Source organism: Nyctereutes procyonoides, unplaced genomic scaffold (assembly GCF_905146905.1).
Source record: "Nyctereutes procyonoides isolate TBG_1078 unplaced genomic scaffold, NYPRO_anot_genome, whole genome shotgun sequence".
Classification (NCBI taxonomy): domain Eukaryota; kingdom Metazoa; phylum Chordata; class Mammalia; order Carnivora; family Canidae; genus Nyctereutes; species Nyctereutes procyonoides.
In genome coordinates this window covers 40258944-40275323 of record NW_026575051.1, presented here as the reverse complement: position 1 = coordinate 40275323, position 16380 = coordinate 40258944, and the positions used below count along the sequence as shown (strand labels likewise).

Below are 16380 nucleotides of genomic sequence, written 5' to 3'. Positions count from 1 at the left end.
TTACTATAGTTTTACTACATGTTTCATTGGATTCATTTGTTTTGCTTCCAGCTTGTTCCTTGGCGTAAGCTTTCAATCTGGAGACTCATGACTTTAATTTGGGAAAATTCTCAGCCACCATGTCTTTGCCTTCCTCATCTAGAATTTATGTTTTGAGGGTTTTTTCTTTTTTATTTCAATTAGCCTAGTTTTATTTACAGATTTGCAATTCAAAAAAAAGTTCAGCTACCTGTTGATTTTTGCCAAAGTTCAGGCCCTCTTGGCTTCTTGATACTCTGTCCCCATCTGGTCACCAGGTGTTCAGTAATCCACCTTCCTGCTGACTTGCCCTCAGATCAGCTCTTAGTGGTACTCCAGACTTCTAGAATCCCTGCTGTGCCTTCCATCTGGCTACCATGTATGTCTGCCACACTGTTGCTGGCTCTCAACCCACTGCCCTTGCCACTCGGGTGCTAAAGGAGCCTCATATATATAAATGAGACCTTTTGTTTAACTATGGCTCTCTGTCTACCTTCTTGACCATTCTGGGTTCAAACTGGATTAGCACAAGCCTGCTTTGTTCTGGGAAATGAGAAGAGAGCCCTTCTGTCTTTGAGTTCCTCAAATCCCATTGGATTCAACTCATCTTTCCCATCAGCCCACTAGAAGGTTGAAGTATGTCTGAGATCATTGATGTACGACCCCTATCCCCATTTATTCTTCACAATCCTTGGCACAAAAACTTTGGGCTTCTGTTCAATCCCTTCATACTGTACCCTCCTTCCTGTCTCCAGCCTCATGGCTAAGTGTTAATGGTGGACAGTGTGTGTGATAAGATAGCCTGAAATGGTAATTCCTTCTGAAATTACTCCTTGTTACCGTGTTCAACAAAAGCAGATGATAAGGTTACACGGGAATCTGAATGTGCTCACTTTTAAGATTCTGTTGAATATAATTTGATATTTGGTAATTTAAAGACTCATTAAGATACATATTTCATTGTATAATATCTGTATAACAACACACCGTCTATGAAATGCTCTAACATCTCGCTTGGTCTTAAGCATGACACTTGGAGTTCAGTGTGATTATCATCTGTCATTCATAGATGAAGAGACTGAACCACTGATCAAATCACTGGCCCAGATCACAACAGCTCCTAGGTAGGAGCAGCTCAAGCCCATGTCCTGACCTGCATTCATGTTATAGTACCACACTGATCCCAGGGTAAAGATCATTTGGCTTGTTTCTGACTAAATGTAGTATGTGCTTGTTAATAGAAAGCCCTTACAGAGAGATTGCTGGAGAAACCAGCTTTGCCTTGAATTGTAGCTCTTCACATTTCCAGTCTTATATTCATTCATCTGAAGCCGTTAACATTCTCATTCTACCTGCTTTTTGTGTGTGTGGCATTTTTCCAGGTTTCTTTTTTCAGTAATTTATATCTGAGATCACTGTTTTGAAAGGGACCTCTCCATCATATTGCTGTCACTAATCCACTGCATAGAAAAATATTGAAAATTATGTCATTAACACCCATTTTTTAACTTTTTTAACATCAGTTAACATCGGAATAACTGTATGCTGCTTCTTTAAAAATGCCTATCAGCTACAGTAAGAAGGTACCCCAGATTGAAATCGACCAGCTGGCCTACCAGCTGTGAATGAGAGCCCAGCACTTCTTGACAACAGAGGGTCTCCTTTGTGGCCAGAAGGGTCGAGCTTGTAGCATGGAATTGAACTGAGCCAAATGGTCCACATAGGGACCGTCTTCGTATGCTCTCACTTGCTAAGATTTTGCTGTCTCCAACTTGGCTAGCTACTATAGCAAGATCTCTGTGAATTAGAAATTCCTGTGCAAGAGAGTGGGGAACAGAAAAGAGAAGCTCTGTTTTCCTTCATGATAAAGAAGGTTTCAGGGAAGAGGGAGAAATGGTTGATTTGGGAAACAAGAACTCCATGAGAGGCTCCTGGGTGGCTCAGTTGGTTAAGTGTCTGACTCTTGGTTTTGGTTCAGGTCATGGTCTTGGGGTCCTGGGATCAAGACCCGCTTTGGGCTCTGCGCTTTTTTTTTCCTCAAAAAATTGAACACAAATAAACCAGTTTTTTTTTAAGCACCCAAACATGAAGACTATATAAATATTAACATGTAATTTATCAACTTAAAGGAAAAATGTTTATGAATTAGCCACAGTTCAGAGTCGTGAATTTTGGCACTTAAATTTTAAGAGAGTTGTGGGCAGCCTGGATGGCTCAGCGGTTTAGCGCCATCTTCATTCAGCATGGGTGTGATCCTGGAGACCCGAGATCGAGTCCCAATCCCAGAGAGTCTGCTTGTCTTTCTCTCTCTCCTTCTGCCCGTCCCCGACTCGTGCATGGGCATGTGTGTGTGCTCGCTCTTTCCTTCTCTCAAATAGATAAATAAATCTTAAAAAAGAAAGAAAGAACTCTATGAATGTACAGGGTTCCAGAGCGAGGTGAACTGACAGACTGTGGTGAATAGGCAGCCCTCAGGGAGACCTGAAGGTGTACTAGGTCGTCTGCCTTGAAGAAGAGCTTTTGACTTCCTAAAAGACTTTACATACTTCTGATCTGTTTTACATGTTATTTTATAATCTGAGTTTTTAAATTTTTCATTATTTTATGTGGACTTTCTATGTATTCACATAGCCTATTTTTTGATCCCATGGCATTAATAATTACATAGTTTACTTAAATATTTCTCTATGATTTACTGTGTGAGTTGTATTCCAGTTATTAGAAACAGTACAACTAAAATGGTGTTTTTAGTCTTTGAGTCTTCGTTCCAAAATGGAATTACTGGATCATTTTATGATTAGTCCTGTGTGTCTTTCTCAGGTTGCCAGTTTGTTCTTTGAAAATATATTAATTTGCAGTGTCACCAGGCCCACCAAACAGTGGGTTTTGTGATCTTTAAAATTTGTTTCTCATTTTATCAGATGAGGCATTACCGCAGAGCTGTTTGTTTCATTTTGCTAAAGCCAAACATTATGCCAAATGTCAGTTTGCTATTTGTATTTTTTCTCTTGGAAATTCTTCATATCTTCTGCACACGTTGTGTTATAGAGATTGGGTATTCACCTTCCACCTTTATGTGGTTTTGAAATGTGTGAAATACTTTAATTTTCAAACTAGCCTTTAGCCAGTAAAAATATATTGGGAGGGCAGTCCGGGTGGCTCAGCGGTTTAGCGCCGCCTTCAGCCCAGGGCATGATCCTGGAGACCCAGGATCGAGTCCTGTGCCAGGCTCCCTGCATGGAGCCTGCTTCTCTCTCTACCTGTGTCTCTGCCTCTCTCTCTCTCTCTCTCTCTCTCTCTCTCTCTGGAATAAATAAATAAAATATTTAAAAAAATATATTGGGATATGCAGCATGTCACATAAATCTAGGGATATTTTTCCCAGAGTTGTAGTACTCTATAAATGAGTCCAGTTTGAGCTGTCACCAGAGTGGGCAGGTGCTGCTCCAGGTGGGTGGGTCAAAATCAGGAAACAAATCAGCCGGGGTGGCAGGACGTTTGGCTCTCCTGCCAAGGCTGAGAATTTGGTAGAGATGCTGGAGTTGATAATGAAAGAATAATAATGCATGACACATTTGTCAAGTCACATCAAGAAGTGGGCTAGAAATCAAAGCGAGGCAAGTATGGGACAAAATATGCTCAGGCTGGGCTTTCTTAGCATCCTGCCTTCATCTTAGAGAAACAAAGTGAGTGGAACATGTGGTAGATTCCTGGCACTACTGCCACTGGCTGCTGGGTCCCTGCTCTGTTCTTTAGTGGTGGAATCATCAGAAATCAATGAAAATTGCTTAGAGTGAATGCACATTAAGAATAGGGGTTCATATCAGTTCTTGCACCACTGCTATTTTAAAATTAGAGCAGTTATGCAGATAAATGCTGAGTGTGTGTGTGTGTGTGTGTGTGTAAAATGTATCCTCTTACAAACTTACTTCTCCTCCATAAAATATCTGTTGACTTATGTGATCCTGAGAATAGATATAGCTATTTTTTTTCAAACCTGCCTCGAATGTGTGCTTTACCATTTAAATACAATTCACTGAAATATTTTCTTTCTAGTCTCCGGAGAATACAGAGGGCAAGGATGGATCCAAAGTAACTAAACAGGAGGTAAGTGTATCTTTGACATCCTGAATTTAATGTTTTTAACTGGAATTGTTTAATATTGTTGGGATTGTCTCCATCTGAATGAATAAAGTTGTTGAGACAACGTAAACCAGAGATAAGAGTGTTAGTGTGTTGTGTCTCTTGGCCGAGGGTAAATTTCAGTTGAGAACACTGATGCATCCTTTTCCACTTACTATGTTGTTTATGTTTCCACCTGTCGGTCCTGCTATCTGTTCAAGTGGATACTGAGAATTCCTTCTGGGCAAAGAGTGAGATAATAGGTAAATTCATCAAGGAGAACAAAGTCTGCCTTTCACTGCAAGGAAATGAAAGACTGTTGATAAAATAAATTCTCTGCTCCAGTGAGTGAATTATAAATTTCTTTTTTTAGTTCTGAATATATGCCCAAAAAATGTCATCTCTAAAGTCAAAAATTGTGAAAAGACACACAAAATGACAAAATATTAAAGTTTTTTTAAAAAAACAGGAAAATTCTTAGAACTTGGGATAATTAATTAGGTAACAATTCAAGGAAACTGTATTAAAATACAGAAACCTCCAAAGAGCTAAGAAATTGAGAAAGATGATTGTATTTACCTACTGTGGTAATATCATGAACTCCTAAAAGGGAGATGGATAAAAAAGTAGCAAATTAGATGCTAACTCTGATGACATTCACTTTTAAATAGCTTTACAGTGTGTAGAAAAAACTGCAGCTCTTACCCTTAAACTTATAAGGGGTCATGTGAGAGACAGAAACAGTATCTAGTTACAGATTCTTTGATTGGGTAATTCATACTGTGGTTTAATAATTCGGAGGAGTTTGTCATGATAGAAGCACCCCTCCACAAAATTTGTACAAGGAAATTTGTTCTGCCAAATAGAAAACCTTTTAACAGAATCTGTGACTAAATTAATTTAAAAGCAAAACAAACAAACCTGAAACCAAGGCCCCACCATCCATTTACCAAGCATTCAGTGTTTAACAGTTTGGGAGGTGAAGTTTGTGATCCCATGTCAAGTTTCAAGTTACTAAACAAACGCTAGAATGAACCAAAAAATGATAAATGCATGGATTTTCTTGAAAATGGTGAAATGTAATTTCTAGGACAGTTGGCTAAGTGTAACAAATCTTAATGTAATTTTTAGATTTGGACACAAAATGCATTTGGATTTTTCCTTAGGAGCTGCTATTTAAATTGATCTGTCAGTCATAAAACCTAGAAACCATTACGCACAATAGATCTTGGATAGTGTAAACAGTCTTTCCTATCCTTCTACACAGAGCAGTCAAGCTGGTTAGAATATATGTAAACTATTTTTGCTTATCCAGCTGTCTTATACATATTTTGAATCTCAGAATTTTAAGTATTTGTGTTATTTATATATTTTATATTTTTAATATTTTACTTTATATTATATTTATTCTATTATTGCTAACAAAAATCATTCCTAGGAAAAACTCTTTCCCTGTCCTTTAAGCCACGACCAGATTAAAACTCATGATTTGTCTTCAGGACATCAACACAATTGTTTGAAAAGTGAAAAGGTCAGTCAGCTACTGGGTTAGGGTAAGAACTGTCAGACAGTATATTGATTGATTCCCCCCCCCCCCCCCACTGAATTGACTGAATTTTCTAGTTTATGTCATTGAGTATGCACAGGCTTGACTATTGGGAATTGAGATCAGTTACAAAGAGGGATCCTCTTTTGAAAAACCTCTTCCACTGCAGTGATATTTGAAGGGCATAATGCAGAGTATAGCTTTTGGACAATAAGCGACCACAACAATATGTTAAAAGCATTACACTTGGCAGTTTCCAAAAGCCCTTTCGCATTCGTTATTTTGTCTGAGCATTACAATAATCCTGAAATGAGGGCAGAGCACATTCATTCCTTAACAGAAAATACTATGTACCTGTAATATGCCAAGCGCGGTTCTAGGCTCTGCAGATTCCACAGTGAACAAAAGAAGCCAAAATATCTTCCTTCATGGAGCTTCCATTTTAGTGGAAAAAGAGAATAAAATAATATCGCTGAATATTTGCTATTAAGAAAAATACAGCCAGGAAAGGGAATAATGAATACCAGAGAATTGTTTTTTTGGTTTTTGGTTTTTTTTTTAAGATTTTTATTTATTTATTCATGATGGACAGAGACACAGAGAGAGGCAGAGGGAGAAGCAGGCTCCATGCACGGAGCCCAACATGGGACTCAATCCCGGGTCTCCAGGATCACGTCCTGGGCTGAAGGTGACGCTAAACCGCTGAGCCACCCAGGGATTCCCCCAGAGAATTGTTTTTAATAACAGATATGCAGCTATTATTATTTCCAGCTTTACTAAAGGAAACAAGTCCTGAGAGAAATACATTATTTTCCACAGGTGTCATAACTTTTGTATTGCAGAACCAGGGAAGCTATGTGAGCTTCCTGATTCAAAATCCTCTGTCCTCATACCGCTTTTGTGGTAATCATAAATCTGGTTACCCAGTGCCTTTTCTCTGTCCTCTCCATTTCCCAGCCAAGGCTCTAATATCCATCTTTCCCTACTTCCCAGTTTTGCAATAATTTCTACTTGGCTCCTTGTTTGTCTTTGGAAATTAAAAGCAACTTGATTTTTGGCTTCTGTCAGCAACTGCACATGGTCCCTGACTTGTGATGGTTTGACTTATCGTATTTTGGCTTTTCTGTGGTGCAAAAGCAATACTCATTCAGTAGAAGCCATGCTTTCAGTTTGTTCTTTTCCCAGACTAGCTATATGTGGTATGATGCTCCCCTGTGATGCTGGGCAGTGGCAGTAAGGCTCAGCTGCCATTCAGCCCTGTGATCATGATGGTAAACAACCAGTACATGTACAACCCTCCTGTACCCAGAAAGCCATTCTGTTTTTCACTTTGAGTATTGCATTCAATAAATCACATGGGATATTCAACACTTTATTATAAAATAAGCTTTATGTTAGATGACTTTGCCCAGCTCTAGACTAATATTACATGTTCTGGGCACAATTAAGGGAGGCTAGGCTAAGCTATGATGTTTGGTAGGTTAGGTGTATTAAATGCATAAATATTGTAATATTTTCAATATTTTCAACTGAGGATGGGGTTATGAGGATGTAACTCCATTGGAAGTTGAGGAAGATCTGTGCATGGTTAGACTTAGGAGCATTAAGAAATCTTATAAAAATAAACATACTTCCAGATCCCATAAGAATGGCCCATATATTTTAAGCGGTATTCAGCAAAGTCCAAGGACTCTACTTGAATCCAGTTGTCGGTGAACTTTTGTCATAGTGAGTTTAGACCTCCATGTTCTTTTGCAACGAAGATGGTAAAGTAAAAGACTATGTGTCTTTGGGAGTAGCCTTCACCAGAATTTGCTTCAACTCAGAGAACGATCAGTTAATCAAATGCTTATTAAAACATTTCATTGTGCCCAGCAGCTATACCCCACAGTGACAAACCCTCCCATTACTTGTCTCTGTAACTCTTGGTTGGTGACGTGTCATCCTGAAAGTCATTTTCCTCTTCTGAGAATCACTGTCTTGACCACGTCTCCCAAGGATTCACAATCAACAAGTTGAGAGAAATTCTTAGTGTCTTTTTTTTTCAGTTGTCCTGCCTAACGGTCTGAGTCTCAAATGAGTACTTAAAAAATTCTAGTACTTTAAGGATGAAAAAATAGCAATCTAGTCCATTTTATATCCAATAAATACAGTATAATCATTTATAGATTTTAAGGCTGTGAAAGCTGATGGAACTTTCCAGGAAGGTGTTCACACTTGCATGCATAACCATGCTACTGCCTGTGAGTGAAAGGTTCACCTCAGCCTCCACTATTTGCAATGAAAAAGAAAATCTCTTATGGTGGTTACTGGAAAGGAACATTTAAGAAAAGTCCTTTTTTTATAGCATAGAAAGAAGAACTGGTAAATTTTAGACAGAAAGTCATAAAATGATTTTACAGTAGAAGATGTGCTTTTTAGAGACAGTTGATTTAGACAGCCTGGAGAGGCAGACTTTGTTTTTGCATTAATTTCCTGGGCTTTTTATTTTGAAACTCTTGTACTGGGCCTGAATTATAAAAAGATAGGGAGTCCTTTGGATCAGAACGGCTTTTGGGCCCTGCAGGATACTGCTTGCTTGGGTGGGAATATCTCTGGAAATCCCAAAGGGCTCTCTGATATCTGCCAAGATCTTCAGTATGCTCAGGTGTTCACATAGAGAGGAAAGAATTAGAGCACCAGAGTTGGGAAGTTGTGCACATGATTTGGCCCCACTTCAATGAGATTTTGCTCATGACGAACTACCTGGTGGATAGGAAGGCAGTTATAAGTAGTAGTGAATATGTTTGGCCTCTTTCCAGGCCTCCGCCTGGATAGTAATTGGGCAGGGGCCTTACCATGCCTCTCCTCAAGGTCACGCTACTACACATTTCTGGCGCTTATCCATTCTATTCACCTCACCATTTATGGAGGGCCCCTGCTAGGCATTGGAGCTACAGAACTGCAGGAGAAGTCAGCCTTGTGCCATAGGGGGTACAGTCGCAATACAGATGAGGTGAACAGTGAGGTAAGGCTGATGTGGTACACATAAGTTGACACTAACTGGAGAGGGATTCAGATAAGGTCCATTCACCTCTCTTGAGCATAGAGGCTGCCATTTTTTTCCTCTCAGAATGTATCACTCTGAGCACTCTTTTGCCAGCTCTGCTTCACTTGGGAGATGATCGGGTAGTCCTTGAGGCCTTATAGAAGCATCAAAGCTGAGCTCTGTTTGGTAATTAGTGGATGCTCCTTTGCTCTTCCGTGCTCGGAGAGCATTTTGAAGGAAGTACAAGTTACCTACTGGCTGCCTGGTTTAACGGCTAATGTTGTCTTTTCTGTGGTGATGATACCCAGTTCATTGCAACTGACTGTTCTGAGAAAGGCATCACAGGATTTGGGTTCTGGTTCCCTGTGACTCATGGGTGCATTGTCATGAATACACCCATGGTAATCCTAGGAGACACCATGGTATTTCCTATGGAGCATCTGATACAGGCATCCCTCCCATACTAGGCATCAAGCTGTACATCCTCTTACCCCGTGCAGTGAATATATCACGGCCACCACTTCACCGGCACCGTCTCCCAGTCTCTTCACATTCTTTTAGCTGGCCATAAGTCCAGCTCTGATTTTTTTGCCTTGAGACCCCAGGGTTAAAATTATTCATGGAGGCTCTGGCCCTTCATTTCCTTCTGTAGTTTAAAGAAAGATGAGTTTCGCTTCCTCTGGCTATTTTCAGGAAGCAAGTTCTTAGATGTGAAGATGGCAAGAAATATTTCTTCCAGTTTGGCCTGACCAGCTGACCTACACTGACCTAAGTACAGCTTCAAGAATTCCATAATTCTTTGCAGTTGTGGCACGGATTCCTGCTGACCTCCCTAAAAAAATGTGAAACATTTAAGCTATTGTAATGAGGCAAAGTCTGCATAAGGCAGCAAGAATTAGGGGAAAGATTGAGCTCATTTTTTAGGCACATTCTTTTGAGAATCTACTATATGTTAGGTGGTACATACACTGTTCTGCCAGAGAGAACAGTGAGTACAACAGACAAAAAGTACGGAGAATTTATTTCTGGAACACTTTTAAAGAAAGGCAGTTGTACTTTCAGAATGTGAAATCCCTTGGGGAGCCATGTTTTGCTGATGGTAAGTAGAATATCAGTTCTGTATGCTTCTTTCTGAAATGCCTACAACAGTTTGGCTATTTTAATTTTCTTTGCAGTTCATTTGCTTAATTTGCACTGCCCTTGAAGAGAAAAAATTTCCTGAAAAATACCAATCTCAACAGAGTTTCCCTAAATTTTCTAAACTTCCAAATAAAAAGAAAAGATTAGCGAACTTTTGGAGCACCTGGGTGGCTCTGTTGGGTAAACATCTGCCTTTGGCTTGGTCATGATCTTAGTGTCCTGGGATCGAGCCCCACATCTGATCAGAGGGGAGTTTGCTTCTCCCTCTGCTCCTGTCCCTCCCCAGTGCTCGTGCTCTCGCTTGCTCCCTCTCTCTCAAGTAAATTTAAAAAATCTTTAGAAGATTAGTGAACTTTTTACTCTGTCTCAATCTTAAACATACACATTTAGCGTATAAATAAATATGTTAATTCTGTTACATGTAAGAGGAAGTCTTTCTTGTTAACTGCCTAAGATTTATTATCATCATTCCCCTTTCTAACATAGTAACAAGTCAGGGAACTCCTATTTTTGTTTCTACACAGTTATGTAAGTCTTTTTTTGTATTAATTTGTAAGTTTTAGTTCTATTTGTAAAGAACAAGAGTCAGACTGGAACTAGTTCTTAAATAGCAACTCAATGCTCCTGTTGTTCATTTTATCATAAAAGTAGATTATGGGTCAGAACCTAAATTAATCTTCCTGTCTTTTTCTTAACCAACACACCCTTAATTAGGAGAGGCCATTTCTTTGAACAGTGTGTCTACATGTCTGTAGGAAACTTCCTCTTGAGTATTATGGTACACACAACACAGTAAGGCCTTTGAAATATACCTTACTGTGCTCACCTGGAGAGAGAGTAATGGGAGCCATACATTATACTCTTTCAACAAAGTAAGGAGTGAATTTTTAAAAATCAACTTGGTTGTGTATAATAAGAAATGTTTTTTCATTTCCTTTGTAGCCCACTAGACGGTCTGCCAGATTGTCAGCGGTGAGTACTTTAGAATCCCCTGGCTGTTAGTTCTTATGAGTCCATGTTCCCTCTGTTCAGGACAAAGCAGCAGCAGAAGGAGGATTAAGGTGTTATGTCCCTTGAGTTTTTTTTTATTTCCCTTTTGGAAATTACCCCAGTCACAACTTCTAGCAAATGTGACCAGCGTTGCCAAGCAATTCACTTGATTAGATACGTCCATGAAAAGTAGTGGCCAGCTGCGTTACCAAGAACATAACGCCCAGGAAGTTGTTGGATATTCCAGATCTCTGCAACAAAAGCAGCACATTAAGCCAAGTCCTACCCTTCTGATTCTACATACAATGTACTAAAGTGGACAACAGTACAGTCTCCGTGATATGTGCTTCTGTCAGAATGTGGTGGAAGTTATCAGAATCCATGTGCATCATTTCAGAACCATAGAATCTTTGAAAAAGTAATCCACTTGGCCACTCAGAGTCTCCCTCTGTGGGTGAGGCCTGGGGAAGAGAAAGGGGTTAAGGTCATTAGAGCTGGGATGGGCAGGTGTGACCAAGCCTTGGCCATGAAGGTGCTTCAGCCCTTCTCACCGTGGTGTGCTCCTTGCTGGCTCTCATGCTTCTCCTTGCTGCCCTGCTCACATACAGTCCTCATTCTGCCAAGACAGGTGGTCAGCCTGGCTCTCTGCTGCACACTGAGATGTAGGGAGAAAGGCATTGGTTTCTTGGCTACCAGGAGCTACTAGCTACTTTGGCCTTTAAGGAAGCATGGATATCATCCTCAGCCAACACCTGTGCAGGCACAGAGTGGGGAATCAATGCAGAAATGGCTATTTAGGGCACTCACAAGTTCAGAAGTATAGCCGAGTTTGAGTTGTGCAAGGCAATATTTCACCTGAGTCCCAACCTAAGGAAGTAATATTAGAGCCACCAGAAAGCTTAAGAGCTGGGAGATGTGTGTGTACACAGTTAAATTGGATTCTCCTGAAGCCCCTCAAGATGGTGTGCTCTGTTCAATATGAACTTTCACCATGGTTCAATAGTTATATTTTAACTTTTGTTAGGCTTAACCGTAGATTATGCTACAGGCCATTGTAGTCCATGGATCTCTAGCCCACTAAGGAAGTAGTGTTTGTAAGACAAATAAAAACCAAAACTTAAAGCATTTCCTGAGCGCCATGAGCCAGCAGTAGAAGCACCGTCCACTGAGATCATTGCCCGTGCTGCTGACACAGAGCCTCCTCAGTGGCCAGTGGGAGCACAGCCTACAAAACCCTATCCTTTCCTGTCGCATCAAAACACTTGAATGCTGAATCCGGGAGAGGTTTGTCTTACAGAATATACAGAAGAAAACTATTCACTGTAAATTGTGAAAACAAATACATGTTGATATAATATGTCAAAGCCTGAAATAAAATCTTTTAAATCCTGAAAACTTAGGAGCTATGCAAGCTGCTGTATTTGGGGAACAGACTACAGATTTAGGGTGGTAAGATTAATAAACACATCCCTTACTTCTCAAGCCCACTTTTCATTTTTTACTTGAAAAGTCATGTCTGACATCCAGTCTTCTGGAATTACACTGTCTACGGTTTTCCTTTTTGCCTTGAACAGGGCTAGAGGCAATATGAACCTGAACTACCTAGAGGCATTGGGGAGGAACGTGTATTTTTCTCCAAAGAGGGAGCCCTGGGCAGTGTCTTCCACTTTAAAGCCATTCTCCTTTAGTGCTCAGAGAAATGAACACTTATTTTTTTCTAGCTTGATGAGAGAAATATCTGCCCTAAAATAGCTGTGGAAAACCAGAAACTTAACTATCTTCCCCCATGTGCCACCCGGTCTCAAATACTCTGGCAAACAGAAGAGGGCTGGAGCCCCACATGGAGGGGACCAGGGCCACAGGGCAGGCACTGCTCACAGCAGTGGGGAAGAGAACCACATGACTCAAGAGAAAAACAGTCACCTAGTGGACTCTTTGGCTAAGTCTAAGAAAAATCTTAAACTTTGGGAGCTAACAGTGGACATTTTATTATCATAATCACATTCTTCATAAAAAGCTCTAGGGGCAAGTGAGCCCAATGTCTGGGTGGGCAAGAGATTCTTCTCTCACCTTGAGCTGGCATTGGAGAGGATGAAAGTAAGAAGAAGCTTGGCTACAGAACTTGAAATCCATCCACATCAGAGGTGGAAGGATGTGGAAATGATTTTGAAATACTTCACAGGCAGCAGTCTTCATTACCGGATGGGTTTTGCCTGCGATTGTGCTGTGATTTCTAGACTGTTGAGAAGGCCAGTGTGACTGAATTCATTGAGTCATTTGGCTGAGGGCCTGAGTCATTCCTCGCTGCTGTGCTGTGATCAAAGGAAGTACAGAGACATCAGAGATGGAAGCTTAAACCTGTTCCTGGAGAGCTACTCTGGATTGGGGAATAATGAGTCGGCTTTTAAATCTCACCTGCTGTTCACTTGAGAACCCAGGATGAAAATAGTTATGAAACGCACAGATCTTTATGCTGTTACCTGATGCTGAAAATAGAATGAAATATTTTTACATGAACAGAATCATAGTCAAAATGGACTGTTGTCTTTTGCAGTCTTAATTGTGTTTCTTTTGGTCCTGGCGGTTGCCTCTTTCAGTATTTGTGTAATTTAATTTATCTTTGCAGAAACCCGCTCCACCCAAACCTGAACCTAAACCAAGAAAAACATCTGCTAAGGTAAGAGGTGCTCCCTCCCCCATGTTGGCCTTTTAAACAATGAATAACTTATAATCCCATATCTACAGATCATCCAAGGAAAGATCACATTTACTGTTTCAGGCTAAATGTACCAACTAGAAAAGTGTCACCATTGTTACAGTCTTTCTCAAAAACCATAAAGCACATGCTTTACCAGGAACATGTTTCCCATTTGGTCAGTAAAGGTGAAGAAAGTCAGAGCATGTTGCTCCAAGAAGCCTCATATCCAGGAGGGGTTTGGTAGCAGCACACAGTTCACATGGTGGTTCAGAAAGCATGAGGCTGGGCCCTGGCGCCACAGCCACCAGCAGCTCCAGAGACTTGGGGAAGGGATCTGACTTCCTACAACTGGTCTTAGGCTAGTTTGATGACTCATCATATAATAATTAATACTAGCAAATAATTAATATCAGCAAACATTTATGTGGCTTGACTATGCCAGACCCTGTTCTAATTGCTTTTCTTATGAAGCCCTCATATCAGTCCTACACATATCCGGTTTTACAAGCAAGAAAACAAGCACAGAATTATTAAGAAACTTTTTCCAAATAGCTTTTCTGTGCTCTGCCCTTCAGAGGCATTGTTGTGAATTATTTGAAACTACGTGTGTTTGGGAAGCGCTGGGTAGCTCAGTCGGTTAAGTGTCTGCCTTCGGCTCAGGTCATGATCCCAGGGTCCTGGGGTCAAGCCCCACGTCGGGCTTCCTGGCCCAAAGGGGAGTCTGCTTCTCCCTCTGCCTCTCCCCTTGCTCATGCTCTCTCTCACTCTCTCTCTCTCTCAAATAAAATCTTTTTTAAAAAAGAACTAGGTGTATTTGTGGCATGAGTAGATGATTCTGAAGCAGAACTACTTCTTTGGCTTTGTCTTAAAATCAGGAACTTTTCTTCACATAGGGCTTCATTTTCAAGCATTTTCTCAACCTTCTCGTCCCTCTGAGGCCCTCATCCCCAGGTGAGGCTGGCTTCCCTGGCTTCTGCCGCCTTCTTCAGTTGCCACTGCTGCTCTCCACGGCAGAACCACTTCCCTGTAGCGAGAGAGGAGGTCCACTGAACAAGTACACGAGGAGAATCATCATTTTTTCCCCCAGAAGAGAAAGTCAGTGGACAGTCTGAGCAGCCCGTTAGCATTCTCATAGAGCGTCAGTGTAACTCACCGCAGCCCTGCAGAACTGGCTTCCCCTTCATCCTGAAAGCCACCGCGTTGGCCATGGTTGCACTCGGCCTTGTGTTTGGACGAGGCCTACTGATTCTCACCCCACACCCTGTCTAACATGCTTTGTCTCCCTGTGCTTTGACCCTCTGTTAGAAAGAACCGGGAACAAAAATTAACAAAGGTGCTAAAGGGAAGAAGGAGGAAAAGCAAGAAGCTGGAAAGGAAGGTACTGCACCATCTGAAAATGGTGAAACTAAAGCTGAAGAGGTACTTTCCATAAATACCTCCCACTGATTGACTCAGTGTCTAAAAAGAAATTGCTCAATGCTTCAGCCGGTGATAGCACGTTCATAATGTCTCTTTTTATTGCCCGCAATGTTATTGCAGATCCACATCTCTCGCTCAACTGTTAATGTCTCAACCTCCAGAGGTACCCCACCCAGCACACTGTCAGTAAAGGGGCAGATTGAAACAGTGAGAGTTAAGGGTACAGTAGAAAATTCTGCATGTTTGCAGTGACTAGAAGCAGATAGTAGTGTGGTGTTTTTTATTAGAAACAGTGGGAGCTTGCAGGTAAAGCTTCTGTGGCTGTTTGAAAAGCAGAAAGCAATAAATGCTGCAAAGTGTTCGCATACTATATTCCTGCCTTGTCTGTTTTACATCCAGAGTTGAAATAGGTTTTGCAATAGAGCTGCTAAAAAACAGGTGTTCAAAGTGTGTGTGTTGGTTGGGTGGACTTTTTCTTTGGCTTCTAGTAGCTTTAATAGTAACTGTCTCTCTTTTTTTCCCTTTTTCACAGGCACAGAAAACTGAATCTGTAGATAACAAGGGAGAATGAATTGTCGTGAAAAATCGGGGTTGATTTTATGTACCTCTTGGGGCAACTTTTAAAAGCTATTTTTACCAAGTATTTTGTAAATGCTAATTTTTTAGGATTCTACTAGTTGGCATACAAAAATATATAAGGATGGACATTTTATCTTCTCATAGTCGTGCTTTTTGGATATTTCCATCATCCTCAAGTAAAATAAATATCAGTTTGATATTGGAAGCTGTGTGTAAGATTGATTCAGCATTCCACGTGCTTGCTTTAAATTTGAGTCTTGTGCGTACTGTGGTGTTTTTACTGTGCGTATTTAAATTTTTCACGCAGTTTTTCTAGAGCAATAATCAGTGGTGCTTTTGTACCTAGGTTTTATGTGATTTTAATGAAACATGGATAGTTGTGGCCACCTGCTGACTATTTGTGGTTTAAAATAAAAGGTTTTCTTGCCTGCAAAATACCTGCTTCTTAGTAGTGTCTTTATTAAACTTGGGTAATGTTTCATTTTGTTGTTGTTGCAGAACATGTGAAGAATATTTACAGTTTATGCTATAATGGTAACTCTAATAAGTCACACAGGCTTATTCCTTAATTGTTGGGCCTTTAAAACTATTATTACTTTAACAAAACCATCTATGAATGCTAGTGTGGAAGAATTAATCTAAAACACCTGATGCCAGGGATGCCTGGTGGCTCAACGGTTTAGTGCCTGCCTTCAGCCCAGGGCATGATCCCAGGGTCCTGGGATCGAGTCTCACATCAGGCTCCCCCTGAGGGAGCCTGCTTTTCCCTCTGCCTATGTCTCTGCCTCTCTCTCTCTCTCTCTCTCTCTCTCTGTCTCTCATGAATAAATAAATAAAATA

The 16380-nt window shown here is 40.7% G+C and overlaps 1 protein-coding gene across 2 annotated transcripts in view; it reads left to right on the top strand.

Moving 5' to 3' along the window:
• The window catches only part of HMGN3 (high mobility group nucleosomal binding domain 3), a 31385-nt gene extending 15714 nt beyond the window's left edge, over positions 1-15671 (top strand). The window contains exons 2-6 of one of the 2 annotated variants that reach the window (XR_008665055.1): positions 4075-4125; positions 10797-10826; positions 13471-13521; positions 14848-15124; positions 15494-15671. Coding sequence is in view for 1 of the 2 variants with exons in the window: in XM_055329880.1 (XP_055185855.1) it covers positions 4075-4125; positions 10797-10826; positions 13471-13521; positions 14848-14961; positions 15494-15532 (285 nt within the window). In the remaining variant the exon portion in view is untranslated. The remainder of the gene's footprint in view (positions 1-4074; positions 4126-10796; positions 10827-13470; positions 13522-14847; positions 15125-15493) is intronic. The other variant, XM_055329880.1, reaches the window with a different exon arrangement.
• Positions 15672-16380: the final 709 nt, after the last annotated feature.